Here is an 11,391-nt window from a genome sequence, read left to right as displayed (position 1 = left end):
GATCGCAACCCTCAGTGTCGCGCCCGTACCGGACCGGGACCGGCAATGGAATCGCAACCCTCGGTGTTGCCCCCGCTCCTCGCTCAGCCAGTGAGTGGCTGGTCTGTATGTGGGATCCGAATCCTCGGCAGGAGCGCTGCCGCGCTTCCCAAGCGGCGCACTGTAGCAGTGTGCCACCGGGCCGGCCCAACCGGTCATCTTTAAAAAAATTAATAAATATGGGCCGGCCCGGTGGCACACTGCTACAGTGCGCCGCTTGGGAAGCGCGGCAGCGCTCCCGCCGAGGGTTCGGATCCCACATACAGACCAGCCACTCACTGGCTGAGCGAGGAGCGGGGGCAACACCGAGGGTTGCGATCCCATTGCCGGTCCCGGTCCGGTACGGGCGCGACACTGAGGGTTGCGATCCGTTGCCGGTCACGAAAAAAGACAAAAAGACAAAAAGACAAAACAAAAAAAAAAAAAAAGAAAATGGACATAAAAATAATTAACAAAATATTACTAAATCAAATAGAGCTACATATAAAAAGAATACTATCATTACCAAGGGGACTTATCCTAAATAATGCAAGGCTGATTTAACATTTGAAAAATCAGTATAATTCAACATATTAATGGGGAAAAAAAAATCCTCCATAGATGCAGAAAACACATTCAATAAAAACCAACTGTTCATGGAAGAAAAAAAAAAAAACTCAGCAAGGCAAGAAAAAGAAGCAACAGGCATTCAAACTGAAAATGAGGCTATAAAACTGTCATTATTTGCAGACAACACGATCATATATAGAAAGCCTTAACAGTTCTAGAAAAGCTACAAAAACTAATATGTGAACTTAGGTTGCAGGAAATATGATTAATATACAAAAATAAATTATCTTTCTATATTCTAGAAATAAACAATCAAAAATTAAAAAACACAATCTATAGTAATATTAAAAACATGCGGATTCTGGGGAGTGGCATCAGCACAATGGCAGAATAGGAGGTCCCCTGCTCTAGTCCCGCTCAGAAATACCAACCTGCAACTATCCAAAGACAAGAATGGCTTTGCAAAAATCCCAGAACCTGGAGGAGAGACTGAAGCACCTCCTTGGATAGGCAAAACTGAGAAATGTCACATTTTAATAAAGGATAAGGGGAGTGGTTTCACTTTGATCATGTTGCCACTCCCCCAGGCCAGCACAGCACTACAATGAGAATGGGGAGAGAAATAGACATCCAGTTTTGTGAGACCCAAAGCTCCCCAAATAGGTTGAACCTAAAAATGTCTACACCCAAGTCACATTATATTTAAATTGTCAAAAGTGAAAGACAAAGGGAAAATTTTGAAAGCAGCAGGAGCAACTTGTCAAATACGAAGGAGCCTACATAAGACTAAAATTAATAAGACTTAAAATAGGACATAATAACTATAAGATGTTTTAGGTAAGCCTCATGGTAACCATAAAGCAAAACCCTGAAGTAGATACACAAAAGATTAATAGAAAGGAATCAAAGCATACCACCACAAAAAGTCATCAAATATAAAGGAAGACAGCAGAAGAGAAAGAAAGGAAAAAAAAAAACTGTAAAATAGGAAGAAAACAATTAAGAAAATGACAATAGTAATTCCTTACCCACAAAAAATTAAATATAAATGGATTAAATTTTCCAATCAAAAGACAAAGAGTGGCTGAGTGAATACAAAAACAAGATCCAACTACATGCTACCTACAAGAGACTCACTTTAGCTTTAAGGACACATGTACGTTGAAAATGAAGAGACGAAACATATATTACATGCAAACAATAACTGAAAGAGATCAGTGGTGGCTATATTTATATCAGACAACCTAGACCTTAAGTCAAAAAGTGTCACAAGAGACAAAATGGTCATTATATAATGATATAGGTGTCAATTCATCAAGAAGACATAACAATTACATTTATACACAGTATACAACATCAGAGCAACTATATATACAAAGCAAGTATTAAGAGAACTGAAAGGAAAAATAAACAGCAATGCAATAATAAAAGGGACTTAAATACCCCATTCTCAACAGTGGATAGATCATGCAGACAAAAAATCAATAAAGAAATAGTGATTTGAACAACACTATAGACTAAATGACCTAACAGACATATACAAAACAGCGGCAAAATACACATTCTTCTCAAGCATACAAAGAACATTCTCCAGGACAGATCATATGCTAGGCCACAAAAAAAGTCATAACAAATTCAAGAAGACTGAAATCATATCAGGTATCTTTTCTAACCACAAGGGTATGAAACTAGAAATAAATAACAGAAGAAAACTGAAAAATTTGCAGATATATAAAAATTAAAGAACACACTCCTGAGTAATCAGTAGGCCAAAGAAAAATATTTTTTAATTCTTGAGAAATATTTTTTAAATATTTTAAAAATCAAGAAAATGGAAACACAACATACTAAACTTATGAGATACAACAAAAGCAGTTCTAAGAGGAAAGTTTATAGCAATACCTATATTAAGAAAAAAGAAGGATCTCAAACAACTTTACATCTCAAGGAACTAGAAAAAGAAGAACAAGCTAATCATAAGTTAGCAGAAGAAAGGAAATAATAAAGATCAGAGCAGAAATAAACAAAATAAAAAAACAACAGAAAATATCAATAAAATTAAGAGTTGGGGTTTTTAGAAAAGATCAGCAAAATTAACAAAACTTTAGCTAGACTAACCAAGAAAAAAAAAAGAGGACTCAAATAAATAAAATTATAAATGAAAAACACCTGACAACTGAAATCACAGAAATACAAAGGATCATAAAAAAACACATTAGAAACAAACTGGAAAACCTAGAAGAAATTAACAAATTCCTTGAAACATACAACCTACCAAAATCCAAGCATGAAGAAACAGAAAATCTGAACAGACCAATAAAAACTAAGGAGACTGAATCAGTAATAAAAAAGTGTCCCAACAAGAAAAACCCAGGACCTGATGACTTCACTGGTGAATTCTATCAAACATTTTTTCTCAAACTCTTTCAAAAAACTGAAGAGGAGGGAAGACTTCCAAGTTTATTTTATGAGGTTAGCATTACCCTGATACAAAAGCCAGAAAAGGACATTATAAGAAAAGAAAACTACAAGCCAATATCCCCAATGAACACAGATTCAAAAATCCTCAAAAAATATTAGCAAACCAAAATCAATAGCACATTGAGAGGATCATACACCACAATCAAGTAGGATTTATCCCTGGGATGCATAGATGGTTCAACATATGCAAATCAATAACTGTGATATACCACATTAACAGAATGAAGGATAAAAAACATATTATCTACTCAATAGATGAAGAAAAATTATTTGACAAAACGATTACATAGAAGCTTTAACCTTACTAGCCAAAAACTGAAAACTGAAATTTCCAACAGACGAATGGATAAACAAATTGTGCTATTTCCATACAAAGGAGTAATATTCAGCAATAAAAAGAATGAACAACTGACACACAACGTGGATGAATCTCAAAAACATCGTGATAAAGAAGCCTTACACAGAAGAGTACTGTATGAATTCAGTTATATGAGAACTCTAGAAATGACTAATATAATCTATAATGAAAAAAAGCAGGTCAGTGGTTGCCTGAGGTTGAGGCAGGGGAGGATTGCATGGGATAGGCACAATGAAACTTTTAAGAATGATGGAAATGCTATATATCTTAATTTTGGTAGTGGTTATTCAGTTATATACATTTGTCAAAACGCATCAAAATGTACAATTAAAACAGGTGCATTTTATGGTGTGCTAACTATACTTCAATAAAGCTGATTTATAAAAGAACACTTATGGACTCCAAAGTCTCACATGATCAGGGACCGAGCTTCCCCTCCTCATCAGCTATTGGCAGCTCCAGCCTTTCTAGCTCTCTGGGCATTTCCACATACTATTTCCTACTTTCACCTAATTAATTTCTACTCCCCTATTAAACCTCAGGTCAAATGACTCTCTCCAGGAAATTTTCCCAGACTCTCTAGCTTCAGTTCCCTTGTTACATGTTCTCCTTGCTCCCTACAAGTAAAATATGAATGAAATGAAAATGCCATTTGTCCCTGAGTGGACACTAATCAGGAAGAAGTTAGACTTTAATACATCCTCAGTGCCCACAGATATAGTCCTGCTGTATTTGAAAGTAGGAAAGCTGCCAAGAAAAAAATCGTTTGGGGACAGGACATCCAATCCTGTTGTCACCAGGATTCTGGTTCAACCCTGCTGGGGCACGGAACTAGTTAGGGTTCGTTCAATAAATCTAATACTCTCACAATGAAAGAAATAGTTCTAAGTGTCTAAATCTAAGTTACTCAAAACTGAAACTAACTCACTCTCCCTTGAATCTTTTAAAGGAGTAATAGCCTAGCCCCAGATTTTCAAAGGTTACCTTGAATTACGTGAGATGCTCACCAAATTCCTTCTTTTTACCAATGTTGTCAAGTCTACACCATCATTTCCAGATTACCATCAACAGCCACGAACCAGTCTCTAGAGTTACAGACAGAAGCTAGTGTGGCCTTACAGCAGCACAGTCTGGCGTAAGATAAGGAGTTGTAGTCTCTGCTCTTCCAATAATTACCCATATGAATTTCAACAATTCATTTAACTTCTCTAGATTTCAATTTTTTCATTTTTATTATTTCTGCTTAATCTGGGTATGTCTTCATATGTGGACCAGTCAATAGTCTATTTTCCGTAGCTTTCCACATTTTGTCATTAATATAGAATATTAGCACTAAAGTTAGAAACAATCTTCTTCATTTTTAAGACTCATTTAAATTAGTCTCACACTTCGTAGAGCTAAGTATTACAAGTGAATCTATCTTTTTAATTCACATGAAATGGCCTCATACAGCATTTTTAATGCTTTATTACTAAGAAAATTCTCATGGTATTTACCACTGAAAGTCACTCAATATCAGCAGTTTATAAAATATAAAAATATTTAAAATAAAAAATCCACTCTATATTTTATAAAATAAAATACAGAGAGAGGGAGAACAAGAGCATGTGCAAGAACTGGTAAAAAAGCTAACTTTTTCTCAGGTTTTCAGGAGGTAAAATTTACATGACAATAACTTATTATAACTATAAGAATGGCAACCCACTTTCTACACAGCTCCTTCATTCACTGTTACGTAACTCTGAATAATCGTTTAGCTCAAAATGACAAAATCTCTGATAGTCATAAAACTAAGTTACCAAAAAAAAAAAAAAAAAAAAGAAAGAAAGGAAGGAAGGAAGAAAAGGAAGGACAGAAGGTAGAGAGAGAGGGTGCAAGAGAAGCAGGGGAAAAATCTCATGACAAAATATTAAAAGATGCTCAGGAAACTGATGTTTTGAATAACATTCATATAATCTTCATTAGAATATGCTGCAAAATGTCCACACAGTAAAGCTCAGTAATAAAACAGTACACATAGTACAGCTCAGTAATAAAAGCTGAGTCAAATTAGTTATGATAATTTTACAAAAAATGAAAAGCACAATAATTTCAGAGTATCTAGTATATGAAGGCTAACAGAGCCATGACAGATTTTCTTTTATGAAAATGGGTAAGTGGCTTCCATATTTCCTCACTGAGCTGCTGCTTGCTTTTACCATATCACATTTTGCATATTACGGTATATGAAGCACTGAGAATTTTAAAACTTGGGAGAGTGGGAGTACTAATAAAAACAGCATATAAAGGGTATCCATTATTCAAATAGAGTATTTTATCCTAATTTTAAAACACTGACACTATTAAAGTTCAGATTTTTTTCAGGTACCTTCTTCCTTTACTACAAAACAAAAATTATATGTTTTATCTACTAATACTGCCTAATTTAAGGATGTCATAGAAACCCTAATTTTGTTCATTTAATATTAAAATAATTTTGTATCCTTACTGATGAGTCAAATGAAATGTTCATATAATGTTCATTACCTAACATTACAGGCAGAAATAACTGGCAATCAGATATTTCTTGGGAATTTTTTTCATTAAAACTTATAAGCATATGGTATTTCTGTGCTCTGTCTTTTTGGTTTCAAGTAATTGCGTATAAAAGACAGGATAGTTGTTCTATATACAGAATCAATATTTCTATTAGGTATGTTCATACTTTACTGGTTTCTAGAAGAAAAGTACATAACTATTACACTAACTGGGTTTTAACTTTTATTACCTAGTGTGGATTTTTCAAACACTTTATTGGCTGATTTCAAAATAACATTCGATTGTTTGAGGAAATTTATTGCTTTTTATTGCTACTTCAGGAATTATTGTGGCATTAAAAAAGAAAGGTAGAAAGAAAAATATGTTACTATGTGAAGAGAACAAAAAGGTCCTACCTGTTTCAACTTCATGAAGAAAGTCTCTGTGAAAGTCTTTCTGCTGAAATACCAAAATCGCTCATTTGCAGGGTACACACGAACTACTGTCTCCAGGAGAAAGCGGACAGGCTCCACCACCTCCGTGACTACCATATCCACTGCCACAGTCATGTACACTCGTTTATCTGCAGTAGAAATTTTCTGGATTTTATTCTGGCTTTATTATTCCTTGATTATTTAAGAAAACAAAGTGTCCTATCTTATGAAAGAATTAAAGTTCATTACAATCATATTATCTTCTATATTTATTTTTAAATGTTTTATTATTGCTTTAAATTAAATAGGTAACTAAGTATTCCAAGTATGTTTCTCAGGCACTAATAATGATCCTATCTTAACTGAGTGTCCAAATCTCCTGACAACTTACTTTCTTCATTCCCAAAATGAGATCCTTAATATAAAAATAAAGTTCTCAGGATAACTTACAATCTAAAACTATCAGATTTCCCAGGGAACCTCTGGAAAATCACTTCCATCTTATAAATGGAGATACTAGAAATTATTGGGTTTGTTTAATGAGTTACATAGGAGGAACTGTCAAATCAGAAGAGACATTCAGCCTTCTCTATATTAAACTTGTACAGGTAAAATGTTATTGACATCAATATTTTCGTGTTGTTTGCTTTAAGGAAAGTGTCTGGAGATTACTCATAATATATATATTCACTGCTCATAATATATATTTACTCATAGGAAAATCATTAATCAAATTTCCAATGAAATAGTTCTGTGCAGTTCTTATGATTCTGTATGTATACATAGTTTATTTTAATAGAATAAATTAAAATTTTCTTTTAGTTGAGGACCAAATATGTCTTGAAATACAAAATGAAATTGAACTACGTGTTACGTTAAACACAGGTACCAGTTAGTTTTATAACTTGATATTTGAAATCCCTAAATTTTATTCTTCAAAATTATCAACTGGCTTATTTTTCTCATTTTCGTGTTTTCTTTCTGAACATTTATAAGAAAGAAAGTTACAGGCTGATCTCTAGAAATAACACACTATGGGTATAAAATTTGTTTATTGCTAATATATAAAAAGCTCAATTTTAGGTAATCATTAATTTTTTCTCTTTTTAGCCCTCATTTTTAGACAGCTTTATGTGTGATCAAATATATGCAATTTACAAAACTAGTGAATACTCTCTTTAAGGAAATCTGAGAATAATTATCATTTTAATATTCTTCATTAACATACTGTATTTCCATACCAGTATTCACTAACGTTTCCTACCTTTAACCAAAAGTCTAATGTGGGTATAAACTAAATAATACAAGACTAAAGATAAAACAAACTGATCCATTATATTCTAAATATAAATTATTGGTTGAACGACAGTAAAGCATTTACGCTAAGACTATAACTTATCAGGTAAAACTTTAAATTTAGTTTAAAGGCAGATGACGTAGGGGCATAAAAACCAAGCAATTAACAGATATCTGGATAACATAGAAATAAAAAAATACACAATGGAAAAAATAGCAAATGTGACTATTTAACATATATAAACTCTGTCCAACACTAGACATGTTAAATAAAATGTAAAGATAAACAACTAGGAAAAAAATCTGTCACATATGAAAAAATCCTTAATGTATATTACTAAAATCCCAAAGGTCAAAAGACTAGAACCAATAGTTAATAAATGATGTAATAAAAGTAATCTATAATGTATCTGTCACATATGAAAAAATCCTTAATGTATATTACTAAAATCCCAAAGGTCAAAAGACTAGGACCAATAGTTAATAAATGATGTAATAAAAGTAATCTATAATGTAAAAAAAAAAGTTAAAATAATAATAAAAAATATGCAAAATTCCAGCATGTTTCCTTTCATCATTATCTTTTATATTCCTCCATCACTGCCCCTCCCCCAATAAAACAACTCTATAGTAATTAATGAAACATGAAAGCCAAATGCTTTCCACGTAATCTATTAAAATTGATTCTCGCATCTTTTGGGGGGATTCTTTTGCTTTTCATTTTTTTGTGTGTGGGTTTTTTTGGCAGCTGGCTGGTAAAGGGATCGAACCCTGGACCTTGATGTTATCAGCACCACGCTCTAACCAACTGAACTAACCAGCCAGCCTTGGGGGGGTTCTTTAGAATAGTGAGGGTTTCCCCATAGAAGCATAAAGTATGAAAAGGAACCTCGAATTCTAAATAAGAACAATATTGCCATTTTAAATGAGCACCATAATTTTTTAAAAACATGACAAAACAATATCATTCATAATGTAAAATTTAAAGCAAATAATAAGGGATCTTTAAGAAAAGTCACCTTTTGGGGTTTCTTCATTAAGTGCCAGAAATATTGGTGCATTGGGGTTCCACATGCCAGTGATAACATAAGCTCTTCCATCATTGCTTTTTCCCATGGATTCCTGCAAAAGTTCAGACAGAAATCACTGATAACAGATTCAGTAAGGAAAATCACCATTTTAAATTACATCTTACTTTAAGCAATCCAACTTATTAAAATTTGGATTTACAATCATACGAGGGCTTTATTTTCATGGTAAATTTTTTTCACCCTACAAAAGCATTTCTTTAAATATTAAATTCTCCTACAGTTTTCTTCAAATATAGTTTCTATTTAAAGACATGTAAATCTTGGGTAAAAGGAGGCATACCCTTACATGTTGAATCACAAAGACATCATATTGCTATGAAGTTATATTTAACTTGATCTTATGCTGGTTGTCAAAATCTCATATACCTACACATATAAGGATGTACACAGTTTCTATTGAAACTATAACACAGAATTAACTGAAGACAGTTAAAATGAATTAATAGCTAACCACAGGGGAAAAGTTAGCAATTTTCTAATGTTCTAATTTTTAATGTATTCTTAAAATACTAATTTACTTCACAGCAATTAATATCCTTAAAGTTAATACTTTTCTATTATTTATATGTCCAATATCTGTACATTTTCTTACAATCATAAATCAATATTGGGGCACTAATTTTGGTTTGTAATCAACACCCAAATTTATTAACTCTTTCCCTCTAACCTTACCCTTATTTCCTTTTTCCCTTCTCTCCTTCCTCAACTCCTCTATTCCTTAAGACTTTTTACCAAGCCAGCTCTTGACTCTCACTAAAGAAGTAGCAACTCCTACATAGTGAAAGCAAGGCCATATACAGTTTGTATATATGTGTGTCTGTGGGTGGGGGGTAGAGGTTGTCCCATGAGAGAACAGCATACAAGCACACAAGTATACGCTTATGTGAAAAAATAGTATCTATAGTACTTTCAATATTCTGCACCAATTTCTTCATATTATGAATAGAGAGTGCTAAAAGGGTCAGACTAAAACACACAAAAAAGCTTTGTTTCATTACCCCCTCACAGATGCTTCTCTGAATCCCTATAAAACTGTGCCAGTCATTTGGTGATTACTATGTATACTTTTCTACTGTATTAGTAATATTACACTCATCAGACTGTATAGCTTGAATGCAGGGACCCTGCATTACAGAGATGAAGTACACTCAAGGCCATTTGTAAACGAAGCCCACTCGGCACCCCCAACACTCATATATTCATAGTCTGTCTCTCTGTTTTTCTCTCTCTCTCAAACACAAACACACACACAGCCCTATGCCCCCTCTTTACCCCCTAAGTAGGCCCCCATTCAGAACAGGAATGGGCTTCTGACCCAAAAGAACCCAACCCATTTCTGGACCAGAACTTGTGCTGTACTTGTCCAAAAAGTTGAACTAGACCAATCAAAATCTCTCTTTCATTTAACAAATACCAAGGAAAATGGGCAGCCAGCAATGGAAGCTGAAATGTTTTGATGACAAGTCAGTCCACAATAGGCCACATATAAAATGAAGTTATATGATAACAAATTATGAAGTAGGGAAAAATATATAAAGAACAGCAGAGTATCTGGAAGGTGATAAGTGGGAAAAGAGAAATGGAGAAAACAACCGTTAAAAAAAACCTTAAAAATTATAAATCATACAGACAAAAAAACTAAGGCAGATACTGGGAGTCAGGAAGGGAGGGAGGGACAGGCAGAGAGAGCAGAGTCAGAGAGAAAAAGGGGAAAGGGCATAGGAAAGGAGCAAGTAGATGAGAAAATAGCCTGGCCAGTTATCTTGGTTGGTTAGAGCACAGTATTGTAACACCAAGGTCAAGGGTTTGGATCCCCATACAGGTCTGCTACAAAAATAAATTAATTAATCAATTAAATTTTTTAAAAAGGAAAAGAGAAAATAGCAGAGTTCATCACATATGCAAAGATTAAGAACTGTCTCATGAAACTTTTACTTCAGCTTTTTCATATACACACACACATTAGAAGTGCATTAGATTAACTGTGGGTTCAGCTATTAGTCTGGTGTCAATGAATGGTTAGCTGTAAAACTCCACAAACTTTCCAGGGCATCTCTAGGACTTTAATTTTAAATTTTAAATTACGTTCCAGTTCCAACAAACCTGGCTCTACTAAGTCTTCTGCTTTTTGTGGTGCCTTGCTGTTAGATTTTTCCTAGGTATCAATAGCTACAGGTCAAAATCCTCATTTCCTTATTTCTACAAGTATCTTGACCAAAAATATTCTCATTACTGGAAAAAAAAATTGTGCCTGTTACTTGCACCCCTCAAAAAAACTAATGTGGTTTATAAATGATTTTACTTATATACACATATAAAATATATATAAATAATCTGGCTGTTTGACTGAAAAATATATTTATAAGTATGATTTTTCTCTTTTATGAAGATCTTTTAATAAACTAAATTTATAGATTTATTAAACTAGAAAAGTCTCAATCCACCTTGATTATTAGAAAATATTCATGGGGAAGAAAAGTCAGTATTGCTTAAAAACTGTTCAACAAATATAAAAGTCTCACAAATTCTGAAGTTAAATTAAATCTAACTGTATGCTTTTTCTTTTTTTTTTTTTTCCTTTTTGTCTTTTTTCGTGACCGGCAACGGATTGCAACCCTCGGTGTCG

The 11,391-nt window shown here is 33.5% G+C and overlaps 1 protein-coding gene and 1 non-coding gene across 2 annotated transcripts in view; both read right to left on the bottom strand.

The window, feature by feature from the left end:
* LOC103599387 (rab GTPase-activating protein 1-like) overlaps nt 1-11,391 on the bottom strand; it is a 121,512-nt gene that overhangs the window by 56,332 nt on the left and 53,789 nt on the right. The window contains exons 8-9 of the mRNA XM_008583493.1: nt 8,694-8,796; nt 6,361-6,527 (exon numbers count right to left, since the gene is read on the bottom strand). Of these exons, the coding sequence (XP_008581715.1) occupies nt 6,361-6,527; nt 8,694-8,796 (270 nt within the window). The remainder of the gene's footprint in view (nt 1-6,360; nt 6,528-8,693; nt 8,797-11,391) is intronic.
* Nucleotides 8,424-8,497, bottom strand: TRNAI-GAU. The gene has a single exon. It is a non-coding gene; the product is annotated as a tRNA-Ile (tRNA).

Source organism: Galeopterus variegatus, unplaced genomic scaffold (assembly GCF_000696425.1).
Source record: "Galeopterus variegatus unplaced genomic scaffold, G_variegatus-3.0.2 Scaffold2939, whole genome shotgun sequence".
Taxonomy (NCBI): Eukaryota; Metazoa; Chordata; class Mammalia; order Dermoptera; family Cynocephalidae; genus Galeopterus; species Galeopterus variegatus.
This window is presented reverse-complemented; position numbering and strand designations above follow the sequence as displayed.